Source organism: Coregonus clupeaformis, chromosome 11 (genome assembly GCF_020615455.1).
Source record: "Coregonus clupeaformis isolate EN_2021a chromosome 11, ASM2061545v1, whole genome shotgun sequence".
Taxonomy (NCBI): domain Eukaryota; kingdom Metazoa; phylum Chordata; class Actinopteri; order Salmoniformes; family Salmonidae; genus Coregonus; species Coregonus clupeaformis.
Genome location: NC_059202.1, coordinates 53,666,689 through 53,688,088, shown reverse-complemented (window position 1 = coordinate 53,688,088; position 21,400 = coordinate 53,666,689). Strand labels below are relative to the sequence as shown.

The 21,400-nt window shown below is 44.2% G+C and overlaps 1 protein-coding gene across 1 annotated transcript; it reads left to right on the top strand.

The window, feature by feature from the left end:
• Positions 1-396: 396 nt before the first annotated feature.
• Positions 397-20,948, top strand: LOC121546107 (probable ATP-dependent RNA helicase DHX35). The gene is made up of 20 exons (XM_045223587.1): positions 397-705; positions 1,348-1,475; positions 1,763-1,855; positions 2,406-2,483; positions 2,694-2,798; positions 2,907-2,968; positions 3,107-3,176; positions 3,705-3,764; positions 4,279-4,391; positions 4,804-4,900; positions 4,977-5,135; positions 11,494-11,704; positions 11,874-11,998; positions 12,250-12,495; positions 12,707-12,784; positions 15,009-15,138; positions 15,241-15,322; positions 15,428-15,499; positions 15,758-15,868; positions 18,521-20,948. Exons 1-20 carry the CDS (start codon positions 645-647, stop codon positions 18,531-18,533), a joined length of 2,094 nt encoding a protein of 697 aa, XP_045079522.1. The 5' UTR covers positions 397-644; the 3' UTR covers positions 18,534-20,948.
• The last annotated feature ends 452 nt before the right edge of the window (positions 20,949-21,400 follow it).

Below are 21,400 nucleotides of genomic sequence, written 5' to 3'. Positions count from 1 at the left end.
CTCCTAACACCCCGTTTTATGTTTGTTTGTTTGTTTTTTATACCGCTTTCAAAACAAGAACTAGGAATTGAGTACTCGATTTCGACTTCCGACCTCAGTGCGTTCAGGACAACTGGGAACTCGTAATAACGAGATCCGCCTGGAAAAATTTTTTTTTAAAGGTCATCCAACTTGGAATTCCAAGTCAGAAACTCGGGCATCCTTCTAGAGCTCCCACTTTCTGACCTGACGTCTTGATTTGATCTCGTTTTTTTCTGAATTCGTGTTGTCTTGAAAGCACCATTGTGCCTCATTCAAAAAAACTGGGAACTCAGAACAATACGTGGTCAAATCATGACGTCAGTGATCTTCAGGTCGGAAAGTCAGCTCTCGAAAGAGGCCCGAGTTCCCAAGTTGGAATTCCGAGTTGGATGACTGTTGAAATCGATTTTTCCCAGTTGGAACTCGTTTTTTTTCTTATTCGAGTTCCCAGTTGTTTTGAACGCACTGAAGTCGGATGTCGGAGATTTCGATTTCTGAGTACCCAGTCCCCAGTTGTTTTGAACGCGGCAACAGCTCCGACCTGAAAATCACTGACTCCATTATTTGCCCTCGTATTTTTCCGACTTCTCAGTTGTCTTGAACGCACCATAAGGCTAGAAAAAATGTGTGACGTAGAAGCCAAGATGGCGGCCCCCCTCTCCACGATGAAATTTTGGAAACCGGGTAAGCACAATATTGTTAAATTAGGCAATAATTGTATGCGTTTAGTCGTTTCACTTAAAATGTATATTAATGTGTGCATGTGAATTAGTGCGTAAGACATTTATTGCAGATAACCAACGTGTTTTCCCGCCTGAGTTGTGTTATGATCGCCAACGTTACTGCTGTGGTCCATTGTCATTGATACTAACTAGTTATAACGTTAACTAGCTAACGGTAGTAGCTAGTTACTGCTATCTTGAGGATTGTGAACGTATTTAAATTGCCCAGCATGACAGAAAATATACGTTGTCAAGCCACATTGTCTATGATGCAAAGGGAAGTAGCTAACTAGCTAGCTAGTTACTATCATTCAGTTCCCGCTCGGTTATGCATAAGCCGGTAAGGCCAGGGGATTTTGCACGTCCCTTTGCAGTAAAAATGTATCTATAGCTAGATTGGCCTGTCATCATATCAGGCGTTAGTTAGGTAAACGTTAGCTGAATCCAAGCTGTCCGCAGCATTTCACTCTGCAGAGAAACAATCTGGTATTAGGTAATCTTATCAATGTTGTATTTGTTTCGTTGCGGCGTTGATTATCGTTGGTCATGAATCTACGACGATCTTTGATTCCCCTACTCTATTACATCATCGTCTGTCTTTAAGGTTCGGAGGCCCCCGGGATATCGGAGGAGCGGGAGGTCACGACAGAAACGACTGGTTCCCCCATAATTTTCAACCCTCACACCGCACTGTCCATCGAGAAGCAGCGACAGAATCTACCTGTTTTCAAGGTTGCTCAACCTCATCTTTAGGCACCTCATGTAACTAGTAGATGAGTAATATGGTTATAGCTTCACCTTGCCCCCCTATCCAATCCAATCAGATCTGGCAGCCTATGTGGGGTTGAAACATGCAAGGGCCACTAGGCCGAAGTTGATGTCTTCACTGACAGATAGATCATCTAGATGCAATCAAATGATTTACTTTTATCATCCACTCTCATTAGTATAGTGTTTTTTATTGTTTCTACTAAATCATAGGAGTCCCGTTGACATGTTGTCTGCCATGTTGTTTTCAGCACAGAAACAACATCCTCTACTTGGTGGAGAGTTACCAGACAGTGATCATCGTAGGAGAGACAGGATGTGGGAAGACTACACAGATCCCCCAGGTTTGGATAAGCTTCCCCTTTGGCGTTCATTGTAGAGGTAATATACAGTAGCCAGGCTTGACAACGACAGAGTTGGCTCAAGCAGCAGTTCATATCTGTCTAGTTCTAACTAAATATGAAGGATTTTGACTATTCTCATGAAATAGGACTGATTTAAAATAGAAGTTGGTGTAGGGGAACACTTGACCCATTACTGTGGAGAATACTAAGGACACACCAGTCTTCCACTGTAGCCAAGTTGAGTTGTTGTGCAGCCAGTAGAACAGCCTCCAGGCAGGACACTGCAGCAGTGGACTGATACCCTTCACACAGCTTCCTTCCCATGGAGAGGGAGAGTGACCTTGTCCGCTGCTTACTAGCCTCTTCTCTTCTATGCAGCCAGAGTTCGGAGCAAATCAAGTGGGACTTAATTTCTGCTGAGTATGCTGTCCTAGACTTTATATTGATGCCCCTCGCTCTCTTTCTCTCTCACGCTCCCCCTTGTCCTCTGTCTTTCTCTTGCTCTTCTGCACCCCTCTCTCTTACCCCTTCCTTTCTTTCTCCACCTCAGTATTTGCTGGAGGCTGGCTGGGCAGCTGAGGGGAAGGTGATTGGTGTGACACAGCCTCGTAGAGTGGCTGCTATATCAGTAAGTACTCCTATCTCGCTCACACTCTCCTTAAGCTCTGCTGGTCCCTGTGGACTTCTTAGCTGCCCTGAATATCAAATAGTCCCCTTCTATAATTTTAAAGAGTTGCAAAAAATGATGTAACTTACTTTTATTAAAATAACTTTATTTGGGTACTTTTTAAGAGACAGTTCTGCCTGACTGAGGTTGTTTCCCCTCTCTTCCTGTCAGGTAGCCAACCGTTTGGCAGAAGAGCGTGGAGCCCTGTTGGGGCATGAGGTGGGCTATACCATCCGCTTTGATGACTGCTCTGATCCCCATGCCACCCGCATTAAGGTACTACAGCCAGCCTGTCGTCATGTCCCCTGACACATAGTGGTACCATCAATTCCTTTTATTGGATGTTTTCCTTACAGGAATTTTCTTTATTTCTTTCTCTCTCAGTTCCTGACAGATGGGATGCTGGTGAGAGAGATGATGGCTGATCCTCTACTGAAGAAGTACAGGTAAATAACTACACTAACAAACTGAGCTAGTATTGGCTACGCAATACTAGCCTCAGACTGAATATCAATGGTGGATTCAATGTCTGGGTTCATCCTGTTGTAACCCCAGGGATCTGTCTGTCTATCTTTCCTCCTCAGTGTCCTAATGCTCGACGAGGCCCATGAGAGAACCCTCTACACGGACATAGCCATCGGCCTGCTAAAGAAGGTAGCTTCTGTGCATGTCTCTTTAATGCTGGAATCCTTAATTGAAACGATAGCAAAGCGGTTACCCTGCCTATGTTTTGGTAAAAAGCTGAGGGATGTGCCTGGAGAAATGTAACCACTCTCAAATTCAAAGCCAGAGCTATGTATCCAAGGACCATGATATCAAAATTAGAGTTTTAACCATGTTTTGAGGCTATACAGTGTTACATTGACTTTGTTTACAAACATTAGAGTATAACAAGCTTATATTTTGGGTTTCTGATGGGGTACGACAGTTGAACTAAGCTCATCAGGCATTTATAAGTTATCTTCAAGAATCAATGGGTGTATATATAAATAATTTATAAGTTAAAAATTGTATGTAGCAGCTAGGGATTCACAGCTTTAACAGCTCTATATCTTCACTCGGATTGGACCGGGTCCGCTGTAATGCATTTAAACTGACAATGCATTCGGTTAGGCTTACAATGCATCTGAAATATATTACATCCATTAAATAAACCTTTCTCTTCGTTTCATCCTCCTTTAGATTCAGAAGAAGCGCAGAGACCTCAGGCTGATAGTGGCCTCAGCCACCCTGGATGCCAAGGTGATTCTCTGCTTCATTAAGATGGACAGATATGCTTCAGTACAGAGAAACAAAGGAACAGAAAGAGAGGGAGAGATGAGCTGATGTCCTGAGAGACCACAGTGCATTGACATCTGAAATGTACCACAAAGACAGTGCAGACAGACAGACGCAGTTGGCTCATGACTGCGTCACAGTCAGTCAACAAACCAGATGGGACATCGGGCTGTATTTATTTTTTTATCTTGTGCTGAAATGGTTTTTATGTTTGCCAACTCAGCAATTTTTGCTTCATAGGCATTCCTCAGAAATGTTGTAGTAATACTCTTCCCTGTGTAGCGCAGCCAAATCTCAGCTAAATCTTGCTTTAGTGACAGAAAAAGTTACATTTCACATTTGCAAATACAGTTGGATAAAATATGTATTTTGTCTTATTTAGAAAAGAACAACTCCTTTGTTGTGGTCATGCCAGTGACAAGCCTGGTTACCTGGCTACGTCTAACCCACTCATATGTTGTTATCACATTGGCTGCAGAAATTCCAAGAGTTCTTTAACCTGAATGAGACTGGAGATCCTAACAAGGATACGTGTGGAATTCTGACGGTGGAGGGACGCACCTTCCCTGTTGACGTCTTCTACACTGTCAGGTATTCCATGGAATTCTGAGAGTCTCTTCTGTCTCCAACCCTGTCACAGACTATCACATTCTACAGCCCCACATCGTTAATGTTTCATTGGTGTCAGTATTAATGAAGCTCAGGACAGACCGAGTTGAGCATCTCCTCACATTGTCTCCTTTCTCTGTCCCCAGCCCAGTCCTAATAGTGTCTCCCCTCTCTCTCTGTCCCCAGCCCAGTCCTTATACACTGTGTCCCCTCTCTCTCTGTCCCCAGCCCTTATACACTGTCTCCCCTCTGTCCCCAGCCCAGTCCTTATACACTGTCTCCCCTCTCTGTCCCCAGCCCAGTCCTTATACACTGTCTCCCCTCTCCCTTTCGCTCTCTCTCTCTTTGTGTGTGTGTCTAGTCCTTAAACACTGACTCCCCTCTCTCTTCCCAGCCCAGTCCCAGACTATGTGAAGGCCACAGTGGAGACGGTGATGAAGATCCATGAGACTGAGGATGATGGAGATGTTCTGGCCTTCCTCACTGGACAGGTGTGTTTCTCTTAGGGTTTGATTTTGAGCTGGGTACTTTTTGTCATGTGACCTGTGTGTGTTACCTGTCCTGTAGGAGGAGGTGGAGAAGGTGGTGTCTCTGCTCCAGGAGCAGGCCAGAGCTCTGGGCCGTCTCGGCATGAAGAAATACCTCAAGGTGCTGCCCATGTACGCAGGTCTGCCCTACGCTGACCAGATGAAGGTGTTTGAGAGGACGCCCCCTACTGTCCGCAAGGTGAATCTCAATCTGCGTCTGTGCGCCGTCCCAATGTCCCTACCCAGTGGTCATCAACCCTGGTCAATGGAATGTTAAATTAGTTGTTTGTTACTGGGCTGGCACAAATGCCTGCACACCTTATAGTTCTCCAGGACCAGGGTTGGTGAGAGCTGGTCTAGGGGGACTGCATATGATGCATGTATCACAATCAGCGTCATAAAGAGATGCAGGGTCCAACATAAACGCTTGTCCTCTTGTCCAGGACAAGAAGAAGAAAAAAAAAAGTTGGACAAGAATATAGATTTAGGTTGTCCAAATATCAAACAATTACTCCGATCAGAGAGGCTTACATTGAAATACATTTTTCATGTACATAAATAAAAATGCCTACAGTGCCTTCAAAAAGTATTCACTCTAGTGGTCTTCACAGATCCAAAAAGTTGGACCGGTTCTGAAATGGACCTGGGGCTTTCCCACCCGGACCAGATATGCATCATTTTTTTAAATATAGAGACCCATTCCGAACGGACCCTAGGACCTCTAGACCCATTCCGTATAGTCCTAGGCGGACCCGGTCCAATCCGAGTGAAGGAAGCAGCAGAAAAGTAGTCTTTTTTTAAGTCCGATTTTTTAACTGGAGCTGATAAAGCGCGAGAGCAGGGAGAGAGGTACCGCTCTAGCAGGCGGGGAAGGGGCCGTACTGTGAGCGAGTGACATGGGGAGGAGAGAGGGAGAGACGGCAACCAACCAACCAAGCAGTCTCGCGTTATAGTAGACTAAGAGCTGCCGTAGCTAGGTTATTTATCATCAAATATGATTACATAGTACCTGTCTTGGACTGCATCAAACCTGGAGAAGCTAGCTAACATTAGCTAGCTAGGCTAACTGAGGCTGCAGTGCATGCGCTTTCTCATCTTAGTTACAAATAACTACTCCATTCAGAATATTAAGTAGCAGCCTACCTGTTGGCTCTTGGTCATTGTAGCCTATCCTTCTCCTTTAACTTTTTATTCTTTCATTTTAATTCCATCTTCCATTGATTAGATATCTCCTAACTTTAGCCACACATGGAGGCTCTATGACTGTAGCCTATTACCGCTTTGATGACTTATGATTGGCCAAGAGAAAGCGCCACACTCCACTCTCATGAAAAGCAAGAGCAGCAGTATAAATGATAAAATGTCTCTCTCTACTGCAGCAGTCGCGTTCGGATCTGTACGGGCCATTCCGGACAAGTCAGTTAAAATTACACATACCTGAGAACCGTGACAAGCATATCAGATCCGACCCAGACCCGTGACATTATTTCGAATTCTGCATCTGGACCCGGTCCCGGATCGGGTCTCGGGTATTCGGGTGCAGGAGGATCCGTGATGACCTCTAATTCTCACCCCTTGACTTTTTCCACATTTTGTTGTGTTACAGCCTGAATTTAAAATTGATTAAATTGAGATTTTGTGTCAGAGGGGGGAAAAGCATTCATTGAATATCCCTTTGAGCATGGTAAAGTTATTAATTACACTTTGGATGGTGTATCAATACACCCAGTCACTACAAAGATACAGGCGTCCTTCCTAACTCAGTTGCCGGAGAGGAAGGAAACCGCTCAGGGATTTCACCATGAGGCCAATGGTGACTTTAAAACAGTTAGAGTTTAATGGCTGTGATAGGAGAACTGAGGATGGATCGGATCAACAACATTGTAGTTATTCCACAATACTAACTTAAATGACAGAGTGAAAAGAAGGAAGCCTGTACAGAATAAAAATATAATGACGCACTAAAGTAAAACTGCTAAAAATGTGGCAAAGAAATGAAATGTATGTCCTGAATACAAAGCGTTGTGTTTGGGGCAAATCCAATCCAACACATCACTTAGTACCACTCTCCATATTTTCATGCATGGTAGTGGCTGCATCATGTTATGGGTGTGCTTGTCATCGGCAAGGACTAGGAATTTTTTTATGATAAAAATAAATGGAATAGAGCTATGCACAGGCAAAATTCTAGAGGAAAACCTAGTTCATTCTGCTTTCCAACAGACACTGGGAGATAAATTCACCTTTCAGCAGGACAATAACCTAAAACACAAGGGCAAATATACAGTCGTGGTCAAAAGTTTTGAGAATGACATAAGTATTGGTCTTCACAAAGTTCGCTGCTTCAGTGTTATGAGATATTTTTGTCAGATGTTACTATGGTATACTGAAGTATAATTACAAGCATTCCATAAGTGTAAAAGGCTTTTATTGACAATTACATTAAGTTTATGACAATATTTGCAGTGTTGACCCTTCTTTTTCAAGACCTCTGCAATCCGCCCTGGCATGCTGTCAATTAACTTCTGGGCCACATCCTGACTGATGGCAGCCCATTCTTGCATAATCAATGCTTGGAGTTTGTCAGAATTTGTGGGTTTTTGTTTGTCCACCCGCCTCTTGAGGATTGACCACAAGTTCTCAATGGGATTAAGGTTTGGGGAGTTTCCTGGCCATGGACCCAACATTTCAATGTTTTGTTCCCCGAACCACTTAGTTATCACTTTTGCCTTATGGCAAGGTGCTCCATCATGCTGGAAAAGGCATTGGTCGTCACCAAACTGTTCTTGGATGGTTGGGAGAAATTGCTCTCGGAGGATGTGTTGGTACCATTCTTTATTCATGGCTGTGTTCTTAGGCAAAATTGTGAGTGAGCCCACTCCCTTGGCTGAGAAGCAACCCCACACATGAATGGTCTCAGGATGCTTTACTGTTGGTATGACACAGGACTGATGGTAGCGCTCACCTTGTCTTCTCCGGACAAGGTGTTTTCCGCATGCCCCAAACAATCGGAAAGGGGATTCATCAGAGAAAATGACTTTACCCCAGTCCTCAGCAGTCCAATCCCTGTACCTTTTGCAGAATATCAGTCTGTCCCTAATGTTTTTCCTGGAGAGAAGTGGCTTCTTTGCTGCCCTTCTTGACACCAGGCCATCCTCCAAAAGTCTTCGCCTCACTGTGCATGCAGATGCACTCTCACCTGCCTGCTGCCATTCCTGAGCAAGCTCTGCACTGGTGGTGCCCCGATCCCGCAGCTGATTCATCTTTAGGAGACGGTCCTGGTGCTTGCTGGACTTTCATGGGCACCCTGACGCCTTCTTCACAACAATTTAACCCCTCTCATTGAAGTTCTTGATGATCCGATAAATGGTTGATTTAGGTGCAATCTTACTAGCAGCAATATCCTTGCCTGTGAAGCCCTTTTTGTGCAAAGCAATGATGACGGCACGTGTTTCCTTGCAGGTAACCATGGTTAACAGAGGAAGAACAATGATTTCAAGCATCACCCTCCTTTTTAAAGCTTCCAGTCTGTTATTCTAACTCAATCAGCATGACAGTGATCTCCAGCCTTGTCCTCGTCAACTCTCACCTGTGTTAACGAGAGAATCACTGCCATGATGACAGCTGGTCCTTTTGTGGCAGGGCTGAAATGCAGTGGAAATGTTTTTTTGGGGATTAAGTTCATTTTCATGGCAAAGAGGGACTTTGCAATTCATCTGATCACTCTTCATGACATTCTGGAGTATATGCAAATTGCCATCATCAAAACTGAGGCAGCAGACTTTGTGAAAATTAGTATTTGTGTCATTCTCAAAACTTTTGACTACGACTGTACACTGGAGTTGCTTACCAAGACTACATTGAATGTCCCAGAGTGGCCTAGTTAAAGTTTTGACGTTAAATTGGCTGGAAAACCTATGGCTGTCTAACAATGATCAACAACGAACTTGACAGAGCTTGAACAATTAAAAATATAATGTGCAAATATTGTTCAAATTCCAGGTGTGCAAAGCGCTTACAGATTTACCCCAAAATACTCACAGCTGTAATCATTGCCGAGGGTGATTCTAACATGTATTGACGCAGGGGTGTGAATACCTATGTAAATTAGATATTTCTGTATTTCATTTTCAATAAATTAGCAAAACATTTCTGATAACATGTTTTCACTTTGCTGTTATGGGATATCGTGTGTAGAGTTTCTTGGCAATTTCTCGCATGGAATAGCCTTAATTTCTCAGAACAAGAATAGACTGACGAGTTTCAGAAGAAAGTTATTTGTTTCTGGCCATTTTGATTCTGTAATCGAACACAAAATTGCTGATGCTCCAGATACTCAACTAGTCTCAAAAAGGCCAGTTTTATTGCTTCTTTAATCAACACAACAGTTTTCAGCTGTGCTAACATAATTGCAGAAGGGTTTTCTAATGATCAATTAGCCTTTTAAAATGACAAACTTGGATTAGCAAACACAATGTGCCATTGGAACAGAGGACTGATGGTTGCAGATAATGGGCCTCTGTACGCCTATGTAGATATTCCATAAAAAATCATCTGTTTCCAGCTACAATAGCCATTTACAACATTAACAATGTCTACGCTGTATTTCTGATCAATGTGATGTTATTTTAATGGACAAAAAAATGCTTTTCTTTCGAAAACAAAGACATTTCTAAGTGACCCCAAACTTTTGAACGGTAGTGTAGGCAAAAACGGCAGTCATGTTTGAAAAATATAATGAAGGATAATGAACATTAACGTCTAAAGTCTTGATTCTGTCAACATACTGGAGGCATGGTAGTGTTCAGATCAAATGGTCACATTAGCGGAGGCAGTCAGCATTTTGAAACTGTTTAACCATAAACGTAATTGTTTAAAACCTGGATGTTTTATGTCATTTTTTGATGCATGTCTTATTTTATTTCAAAGTAGCCTAGCCAAAACACAACCATAGAAATGTTGAGGGAATTACATTACATGGCCAAATGTATGTGGACCCCTTTCAAATTAGTGGATTCTGCTATTTCAGCCACACCTATTGCTGACAGGTGTTTAAAATCGTGCACACAGCCAGGCAATCTCCGTAGACAAACATTGGCAGTAGAATGGCCCGTACTGAAGAGCTCCGTGACTTTCAACATGGCACTGTCATAGGATGCAACCTTTCCAACAAGTCAGTTCGTCAAATGTCTGCCCTGCTAGAGCTGCCCCGATCAACTGTAAGTGCTATTATTGTGAAGTGGAAACATCTAGGAGCAACAACTGCTCAGCCACGAAGTGGTAGGTCACACAAGCTCACAGAACTGGACCGCCAAGTGCTGAAGCGCGTAAAAATCGTCTGTCCTCGGTTGCAACACTCACTACCGAGTTCCAAACTGCCTCTGGAAGCAACGTCAGCACAATAACTGTTCGTTGGGAGCTTCATGAAATGGGTTGACATGGCCGAGCAGCCACACACAAGCGTAAGATAACTATGCGCAATGCCAAGCGTCGGCTGGAGTGTTGTAAAGCTCGCCACCATTGGACTCTGGAGCAGTGTAAACGCTTTCTCTGGAGTGATGAATCACGCTTCGCCATCTGGCAGTCCGACGGACAAATCTGGGTTTGGCGGATGCCAGGAGAACACTACCTGTTCGACTGCATAGTGCCAACTGTAAAGTTTGGTGGAGGAGGAATAATGGTCCTGGGGCTGTTTTTCATGGTTCGGGCAAGGCCCCATAGTTCCAGTGAAGGGAAATCTTAACGCTACAGCATACAATGACATTCCAGACGATTATGTACTTCCAGCTTTGTGGCAGCAGTTTGGGGAAGGCCTTTTCCTGTTTCAGCATGAAAATGCCCCCGTGCACAAAGTGAGGTCCATTCAGAAATGGTTTGTCGAGATCGGTGTGGAAGAACTTGACTGGCCTGCACAGAACCCTGACCTCAACTCCATCGAACACCTTTGGGATGAATTGGAACGCCGACTGCGAGCCAGGCCTAATCACCCAACATCAGTGCCTGACCTCGCTAATGCGCTTGTGGTTGAATGGAAGCCCCGTGTAGCTCAGTTGGTAGAGCATGGCGCTTGCAACGCCAGGGTTGTGGGTTCGTTTCCCACGGGGGGCCAGTATGAAAAAATGTATGCACTCACTAACTAAGTCGCTCTGGATAAGGGCGTCTGCTAAATGACAAAAATGTAATGTAAATGTAAGTCCCCGCAGCAACGTGACGGGCGACTAACTTTTGGACAAGTAAAAAATCTGTCCTACTTATCTGAAGGACAGGTTGTAAAAAAAGTGAATGTCAAGCCCTGAGATGGCCAGATTGGAGTTTGCGGCAATGAATGCTTTTATACCTCCGCTAGTACACAGGACAACCGTGTGTATACGGTAAGCTTCCTTAAGAGTACCGAGCGATGAAAACACTTTTTGCCACAAGATGAAATGATCTATCAGTCATATGGCGGATGATGCATGTGCTTAATAGTCAATTCCCGATGTACAATTCCCCATTGCAAAGCCTTGTATTGTATTGGAGTGGGAGGTCTGTTAAAGCGCACTCTCTGGTTCTCTAAGGTGGTGGTGGCCACTAACATAGCAGAGACGTCCATCACCATCAACGGCATCGTGTTTGTGATCGACTGTGCATTTGTCAAGCTGCGGGCGTACAACCCTTGCACTGCAATCGAGTCACTGGTGGTCACACCCATCTCCAAGGCCTCGGCCAGTCAGAGGGCAGGACGAGGGGGACGCAACCGAGCCGGGAAGTGCTTCAGACTATACACAGGTAGGTGTGGGGGGGGGGGGCTGTCTCTGTGTGTGTTATCGGAAAGGCCATCGGTGAGGGGGAAAAAAATGTCAAGATCATCAATGGAGAGTGAATGAGAGCAGGGGAAGGGTGTGGCATGCAGCCCTATACTGCAGTGTGTGTTCTGACCTGTCTGTGTGTGCTCCAGAGGAGGATTTTGAGAAGCTGCCTGCGTCCACGGTTCCAGAGATGCAGCGTACCAACCTTGCCCCTGTCATCCTGCAGCTCAAAGCTCTGGGCATAGACAACGTGCTGCGATTCAGCTTCCTCTCTGTGAGTCCATCCAATACAATGTGTAGCCTTTGTGTGGAGCACTTTAATCTCGGTTTACCAGGAACTAAAATCTTCCGTAATTTGGTCAGATGCTCGAGTAGACTGTACATGAGATTTAAGAGCACTGAGAAAGGCACATCATTCTGAAAGCTGGTGAATTGACTCAAAGAGCACCAAGATGGGTTGTCAACAATTATTAACTTTGATAGGCTGCGTATTAAACTAACGTTATAATTGTTCCCCCTCTGTAGCCTCCTCCAGCCCAGTCCATGGTCCAAGCCCTGGAGTTGCTCTATGCCCTGGGGGGTCTGGACCAGTATGGTCGTCTGACCGACCCTATGGGAGTACGTATGGCAGAGTTCCCCCTCAGCCCCATGTTCGCCAAGATGCTGCTGGAGTCAGGAAACTTTGGCTGTTCCAAGGAGATCGTTACCATAGCAGCCATGATGCAGATCCAAAACATCTTCATGGTGCCAGCCAATCAGAAGAAACCAGCAGTGAGTGCTGCAGATGTCATCATGTTGAATTCCCAGTCTAAAAACGTGCTGTTGTGAAGATCTGTATCGCTGTCTCTGTGCTTCGAGACTCCAAAGCTTTTACCACGGCTTCTACCATCCTAATCACCCCTCGTCTCCCTCTCTGTCTGCATGTCTGGTCTTTACCTCCCCTCTTTCTCTCTCTGCTCCCATTCTCCTCCCTCCTTCATAGGCGCGGGAGCATCGGAAGTTTGCTGTGGCGGAGGGAGATCATCTCACCATGCTCAATGTGTACGAAGCCTTCATCAAGGTGGGCACTGCCACTGTGAACATGGTCCATGAATAATGAACAGCAAAGCACTCTGATAAATGATATAATATTTTAGATAAGATTTATATATTTTCATATCAGCTTTACTAAGCGTTTGCATTTCTGAAAACTATACTGAACAAAAATATAAACGCAACCATTTCAAAGATTTTACGACATATCTCCTTCGCATAGAGATGATCAGGCTGTTGATTGTGGCCTGTGGAATATTGTCTCACTTCTCAATGGCAGTGCAAAGTTGCTGGATATTAGTGGGAACTGGAACACGCTGTCTTAAACATCAATCCAGAGCATCCCACACCTGCTCAATGGGTAAAATGTCTGGTGAGTATGCAGGCCATGGAAGAACTGGAATTTTATTTTTTATTTAATTTAACCTTTATTTAACCAGGTAAGCCAGTTGAGAACAAGTTCTCATTTACAACTGCGACCTGGCCAAGATAAAGCAAAGCAGTGCGATAAAAACAACAACACATAGTTACATATGGGGTAAAACAAAACATAAAGTCAAAAATACAACAGAAAATATATATACAGTGTGTGCAAATGTAGCAAGTTATGGAGGTAAGGCAATAAATAGGCTATAGTGCAAAATAATTACAATTAGTATTAACACTGGAATGATAGATGTGCAAGAGATGATGTGCAACTAGTGATACTGGGGTGCAAATGAGCAAAATAAATAACAATATGGGGATGGGGTAGTTGGGTGGGCTAATTACAGATGGGCTGTGTACAGGTGCAGTGATCGGTAAGCTGCTCTGACAACTGATGCTTAAAGTTAGTGAGGGAGATAAGTGTCTCCAGCTTCAGAGATTTCTGCAGTTCATTCCAGTCATTTGCAGCAGAGAACTGGAAGGAATGGCAGCCAAAGGAGGTGTTGGCTTTGGGGATGACCAGTGAGATATACCTGCTGGAACGCATACTACGGGTGGGTGTTGCTATGGTGACCAATGATCTAAGATAAGTCGGGGATTTGCCTAGAAGTGATTTATAGATGACCTGGAGCCAGTGGGTTTGGCGACGAATATATTTTCAGCTTCCAGGAATTGTGTACAGGTCCTTGTGACATGGGGCCGTGCATTATCATGCTGAAACATGAGGTGATGGCGGCGGATGAATGGCACGACAATGGGCCTCAGGATCTCTTCACGGTATCTCTGTGCATTAAAATTGTAATCGATAAAATGCAATTGTGTTTGTTGTTCGTAGCTTATGCCTGCCCATACCATAACCCCACCGCCACCATGGGGCACTCTGTTCACAACGTTGATATCAGGAAACCGCTCACCCACACGACGCCATACACGCTGTCTGCCATCTGCCTGGTACAGTTGAAACCGGGATTCATCCATGAAGAACACACTTCTCCAGCGTGCCGGTGAGCATTTGCTCACTGAAGACGGTTAGGATGCCAAACTTCAGTCAAGTCAAGACCCTGGTGAGGACGACGAGCACGCAGATGATCTTCCTTGAGACGGTTTCTGACTGCTGAAATTCTTCGGTTGTGTAAATGCACATTTTCATCAGCTGTCAGGGTGGCTGTTCTCAGACGTTCCCGCAAGTGAAAAAGCCGGATGTGGAGGTCCTGGGCTGGCGTGGTTACATGAGGCCAGTTGGACCTACTGCCAAATTCTCTAAAACGACGTTGGAGGTGGCTTAAGGTTGAGAAATTAACATTCAAATCTCTGGCAACAGCTCTGGTGGACATTCCTGTAGTCAGCATGTGGCATTGTGTTCAATCTGTGGCATTGTGTTGTGATAAAACTGCACATTTTATAGTGGCCTTTTTATGTCCCCAGCACAAGGTGAGGCCTCCTGTAGCTCAGTTGGTAGAGCATGGTGCTTGCAATGCCAGGGTTGTGAGTTTGAAGAATGTATGCACTCACTAACTGTAAGTCGCTCTGGATAAGAACGTCTGCTAAATGACTAAAATTTAAAATGTGCACCTGTTTTAATGATCATTTTCTTGGCAAAGGAGAAATGCTCACTAACAGGGATGTAAACAAATTTGTGAACAAAATTTGAGAGAAATGCTTTTATGTGTATGGAACATTTCTGGGATTTCAGCTCATGTAACATGGGACCAACACTTTACATGTTGTGTTTATATTTTTGTTCATTGTAAGTATAAGGGAATAAAAGCTAAATGGTAGACCAAAAGGTCAAATCCATTTATCTCTAACCCCTCCCATCCCTCCAGCACCAGAAGAGCTCTCAGTGGTGTCAGGAACACTTCCTCAACTACAAGGGTCTGCTGCGAGCCATGACTGTACGAGAACAGCTCAGACGACTCATGAACAAGTTCAAGGTGCCACGCACCTCCAGCGAAGGTGTGTGTGTGTACCCCACATTTCTGTCCAGTTTGTATCCTATATGTAAACCTCTTTACAGTGTTCAAATTGAACAGGAAATGATGTTTTTGTCTTGTCCAGGTGACCCGGATGTGATCCTGAGATGCATCGTGTCTGGTTTTTTCGCCAATGCTGCCCGCATGCACCACTCAGGATCCTACAGGTGTCTACCAACTCCCTGAAACACTGTTGTCTGTTGTTTTTGCCTTGACTAAGCTGAATGTCTCTACTGTTAATTCATCCCCTCCTCACGCCTTCTGTCTCCCAGGACTCTACGGGATGACAGAGAGCTTCACATCCATCCCAACTCTGTGCTGTTTGGAGAGAAGCCTACGAAGTGGTGAGGATTTGGCCTTTACATTGGGCCAGGGGTTCTCAAACCTCTCCTCGGGGACCCCAGAGGTTTCACAATTTTGTTGTAGGCCTAAACTAGCTCAGCTGATTAATCTACTCAAGGGCATGATGAATAGTTGACTGAATCAGGTGTTCGAGCTCTGGAATAGATAAAATATGGCTGGGTGTCCCAGAGGAGAGGAATGAATCTCCTAGATGTATGCATCTAATACTGCCTTGACCTTTCTGCCTTGTCATCCCCCAGGGTTGTCTTCAATGAAGTCGTGCAGACCTCTAAGTACTACATGCGTGATGTCACAGCTGTAGAGTCCTCCTGGTTGGTCGAGCTTGCACCCCACTTTTACAAGGAGGCAAGGTATGAGAAAAACACTGTCTTTCTAGTACTCTACTCTCTTTTTCTCTCTTGTTTGTTCTGAGAGAGAAAAAAGCCCACCCATAGCACATATTAAGGGTAATTATGTACACTACATGACCAAAAGTATGTGGACACCTGCTCGTCGAACATCTCATTCCAAAATCACGGGCATTAATATGGAGTGGGTCCCCCCTTTGCTGCTGTAACAGCCTCCACTCTTCTGGGAAGGCTTTCCACTAGATGTTGGAACATTGCTGCGGGGACTTGCTTCCATTCAGCCACAAGCATTAGTGAGGTCGGGCACTGATGTTGGGTGAGGCCTGGCTCGCAGTCGGCATTCCAATTAATCCAAAAGATGTTCAATGGGGTTGAGGTCAGGGCTCTGTGCAGGCCAGTCAAGTTCTTCCACACCCATCTCAACAAACCATTTCTGAATGGACCTCGCACAGGAGCATTGTCATGCTGAAACAAGAAAGGGCCTTCCCCAAACTGTTGCCACAAAGTTGGAAGTACAGAATCGTCTAGAATGTCATTGTATGCTGTAGCATTAAGATTTCCCTTCACTGGAACTAAGGGGCCTAGCCCAAACCATGAAAAACAGCCCCAGACCATTATTTCTCCTCCACCAAACTTCACAGTTGGCACTATGCATTCGGGCAGGTAGTGTTTTTTTCCTAGCATCCGCCAAACCCATATTAGTCCGTCGGACTGCCAGATGGCGAAGCGTGATTCATCACTCCAGAGAACGCGTTTCCACTGCTCCAGAGTCCAATGGCGGTGAGCTTTACACCACTCCAGCCAACGCTTGGCATTGTGCATAGTTATCTTAGGCTTGTGTGCGGCTGCTCGGCCATGGAAATCCATTTTCATGACGCTTCCGACGAACAGTTCTTGTGCTGATGTTGCTTCCAGAGGCAGTTTGGAACTCTGTAGTGAGTATTGCAACCGAGGACAGAAGATTTTTACGCGCTTCAGCACTCGGCGGTCATGTTCTGTGAGCTTGTGTGGCCTACCACTTCGCGTCTGAGCCGTTGTTTCGCCTAGACGTTTCCACTTCACATAACAGCACTTAGTTGACCAGGGCAGAAATTTGACGAACTGGCATCCTATGACGGTGCCACGTTGAAAGTCACGGAGCTCTTCAGTAAAGCAATTCTACAGTCATGGTCAAAAGTTTTGAGAATGACACAAGTATTGGTCTTCACAAAGTTTGCTGCTTCAGTGTTTTTAGATATTTTTGTGAGATGTTACTATGGTATACTGAAGTATAATTACAAGCATTCCATAAGTGTCAAAGGCTTTTATTGACAATTGCATTACGTTTATGCAAAGAGTCTATTTGCAGTGTTGACCCTTCTTTTTCAAGACCTCTGCAATCCGCCCTGGCATGCTGTCAATTAACTTCTGGGCCACATCCTGACTGATGGCAGCCCATTCTTGCATAATCAATGCTTGGAGTTTGTCAGAATTTGTGGGTTTTTGTTTGTCCACCCACCTCTTGAGGATTGACCACAAGTTCTCAATGGGATTAAGGTTTGGGGAGTTTCCTGGCCATGGACCCAAAATGTCGATGTTTTGTTCCCAGAGCCACTTAGTTATCACTTTTGCCTTATGGCAAGGTGCTCCATCATGCTGGAAAAGGCATTGTTCGTCACCAAACTGTTCTTGGATGGTTGGGAGAAGTTGCTCTCGGAGGATGTGTTGGTACCATTCTTTATTCATGGGTGTGTTCTTAGGCAAAATTGTGAGTGAGCCCACTCCCTTGGCAATCCAATCCCTGTACCTTTTGCAGAATATCAGTCTGTCCCTAATGTTTTTCCTGGAGAGAAGTGGCTTCCTCTCTGCCCTTCTTGACACCAGGCCATCCTCCAAAAGCCTGCTGCCATTCCTGAGCAAGCTCTGCACTGGTGATGCCCCGATCCCGCAGATGAATCAACTTTAGGAGACGGTCCTGACGCTTGCTGGACTTTCTTGGGCGCCCTGAAGTCGTCTTTACAACAATTGAACCTCTCTCCTTGAAGTTCTTGATGATCCGATAAATGGTTGATTTAGGTGCAATCTTACTAGCAGCAATATCCTTGCCTGTGAAGCCCTTTTTTGTGCAAAGCAATGATGACGGCACGTGTTTCCTTGCAGGTAACCATGGTTAACAGAGGAAGAACAATGATTTCAAGCACCACCCTCCTTTTTAAAGCTTCCAGTCTGTTATTCTAACTCAATCAGCATGACAGAGTGATCTCCAGCCTTGTCCTCGTCAACACTCACCTGTGTTAAGGAGAGAATCACTGACATGATGTCAGCTGGTCCTTTTGTGGCAGGGCTGAAATGCAGTGGAAATGTTTTTTTGGGGATTAAGTTCATTTTCATGGCAAAGAGGGACTTTGCAATTCATCTGATCACTCTTCATAACATTCTGGAGTATATGCAAAATGTATGTAGTTCAGTCCTTGAGCTGTTCTTGTCTATCGATGTTCTGTATTATTTCATGTTTTGTGTGGACCTCAGGAAGAGTATCTGCTGCTTCAGCAACAACTAATGGGGATCCTAATAAAACACTAAATACCATATGATATGTTTATCTTTTTAACTGATTCACTTTATATCCCTCTTGTTCTCTGTCTGTATCCCCCTCTCCTTCTCCCCATCTGTTAGCACGGGTCATTGACCAGCAAGAGATCCAGGGTCCTCTGAGCCAGCTTCTGTCCCCGAGCTGTCATAACTCTGACCACTATGTCCTGGTTCCAACCCCCCACCCAGAGAGGACCAGCGCTAGGGGAACAGAGTCATGGGAAGCAGGGTACTGGGCAAAACCCGAGGAGGAGAAAGGAGAACACCCCTCCTAAACCTACACTGTGCCCCCCCATTCCCATCCCAATACCCTCTTCCTTTCTATCACCCTGTACAAAGAGATGTATTATATTTATTTCCCATTCCACACGGTATTCACTAGATGGCCATGCTGTAACGGACAGAACAGATGAGCAAGTACATTAGCTATTCGTTCTGAATTTACAGAAGGGTTAGGGGACAACCCCCCCCCCCGTCTGCATTTTGGCTAAGATCAAATGTAGGATCTGTTCTTTTCAGTTTAATATTTGATAGTTAAAGTGTGGTTGTGGTTGGAGTGCTCCATAGTTATGTCCTTTCCAGCATGGCCAGATCCCCTCCACACCTGTACATATAGAGACAGAGCAGGCTTGGGTCCAGGGAATGGGGGTACCATACCTGGGCCTTGGTTCCATGGTTATTTTTTTATAGCTTTGGGCTCAATTCAATCGAACCCTGTAGTATTTACGCAGTAGCTCTTTTTCCCATGGTCAAATAAAATCCCTAACAACACCAGGTAGACTTCACAGGTAGATGCTTCCAGTTTTCAAGATAATTAGTGTGTGTGTATACCGGGCAGTAGTTTGTAAAACCAAGACGCTGTGTAAACATTGCTATGGGGGGGGTTTGATTTGAATTTCAGCCTCTGTTTTTAAGTCGTGGCATGGCGCGGTAAATAAACGAAGACTGAGTATGAGGATGTGAAACTTTTTATTGTTTGGGGACGCAAAAAAGTAGTTTCCTTTTTTCTTATTATTTTTATAATTTGCTCCTCCCCTATACTGGGTGCTAGTCTTTTCCAACTGTAGCTATCAGTACCAAGGCTAGCTATCTCCTTTTTCCAATACTTGTCTCTTTAGAACAGGAATCCCAAACTACGGGGACTGCAGGGTTTTGTTCCAACCCAGCCCCAACATAATCAATCAACTACTCATGGTCTTCAATCTGGATTACGTTTAGCTAAATCAGATGTGTTAGGGCTGGGCTAGGACAAAAGCCTGCACACCTAATGGCTCTCCAGGACCAGAGTTGGAGAACACTGCAATCTTCAATCATATGTGTTTTGACTCTGTGGCACAGATCTATAAGCTTGTGCCACAGATGGAAATTCAATTTTGGATTTCATGAGTCAACACAGAATGTAGCATTCTGGGTTGTTGCTGTGAAAAAGACCTCTTTGCTTTTAGACAGTTACTCTAGAACTCTTTACTACTGTCTATCTCAAACATAGTGAGTGGCCTTTTGAACCGTTATGTGCCAAAAAATTATCTAACCATATTTCATTTTGGTATGAAATGTGCAAATAACCCATCAAGCATTTTAAGTGCAAAAGAAGCAATCAAAACAGAAAAATGTAAGTGCCATTTTTCTGTATGATTAAGTGCATTCAGAGATGCATATGAAGCCTAAATAATGTATCTTTTTGAGCCATTTCTCTTTGGCCCATCACTGTTTGTTTCCCTATATCACCATTGGTTGTGGTTTGCATAAATCAGTTGTTCTATACATCATTGTCTGTGTCAAGACCAGTAATGTTCAACAGAAAGGAAGGCACACATTTTTAAGGGTCAGTGCTATCTTGGATCCTTGGGACATCCCTACCCATAACCTTAACCCATAACCCTTACCTTAACATTTTACATTTCAACTTCAATGGGGTAGGGACGTCCCAAGGATACCGGATAGCACTGGGCCATTTTAAAGTACGTTTCACCCCCATATATTACAACAACCCCTGCTTCTGTCTTGATTTGTGCTTCCTGATTTTTGTCTTTGTTTTTCTCCAAGGAGTGCTATTATTTTATATATTTTTTACCCCCGAAAGCTTGAGAGTAAGAAAACAAACAACCATAGGACCTGCTTTCATTTCAGTAAGGTTACTGTCCTTTATTGACTTATGTCTGCATGGTTTTAACTTTCGATTCCTTGTCCTTTCTAGGTACAATATAACTGCCTCTGAACTCTGGAAAACTAACATACCATAGATGATCCAATGCAATCCGACTAGTAGAATGACTATACAAGTGAAATACTATTGCATGTTAAATGGTAATCTATTAAGAACACTGCTAAGATCACAATGTAGATTTGCACAAATGTAGTTGACTGTGAGATGACTGATGTTCCTCTGTGCTGAGAATCTTAATGTGTCTGTCACAAAGCCAGTGTAATCTGTAGTCTGTAGTTGCCCAGCTCTGAGAAGCAGCTGTATCCCTCCACATCTTGAAATAAAGCCGTATGGTCATGGACTCCACTATGTCTGTCTGTCGCTGTTAAATGGTTTAAACTGTGACCATTAGATCAGTGTTTAGAGGAATTCTCATCCTACTCCTGAGTCCTGGGTAAACTTACTTGTGACCTCAGATACTGGTGCAGTAGTGTACTTGACCAGCAGGTGTCAGTGTTGTACTGTAAACTGTTCAGACAGATGGTCTAGAATGATTTCCAGTCCTGCCAGTATTTCGTGTGATAGATGTTATTCCATTGAGATATAAATAATATAATCAGTCTTATTGTGGGAGACAATGCCAGAATGTTAATATTGTAATATTATGTCCAGTGTTTTACCTTTCTTGCTTTCTGTTTTCCCTGCTCATCCGACAATGTATTGACAATTCTAGAGCCTTGTATTGGCATTAAAGACAATCTTCACGGGAATGCTCATAATTACATTGAATGGTTCAAGTGAGATGTATTGTTTCAACT

Bases quoted from the DNA above. Each gene is read 5' to 3' on its own strand.
- LOC121546107 (XM_045223587.1), top strand. From the start codon at position 645: ATGTGTGACGTAGAAGCCAAGATGGCGGCCCCCCTCTCCACGATGAAA. The intron at 3,177-3,704 runs GTAGCTTCTGTG...ATCCTCCTTTAG, and splicing joins CCATCGGCCTGCTAAAGAAG to ATTCAGAAGAAGCGCAGAGA. The intron at 11,705-11,873 runs GTAGGTGTGGGG...TGTGTGCTCCAG, and splicing joins GTGCTTCAGACTATACACAG to AGGAGGATTTTGAGAAGCTG.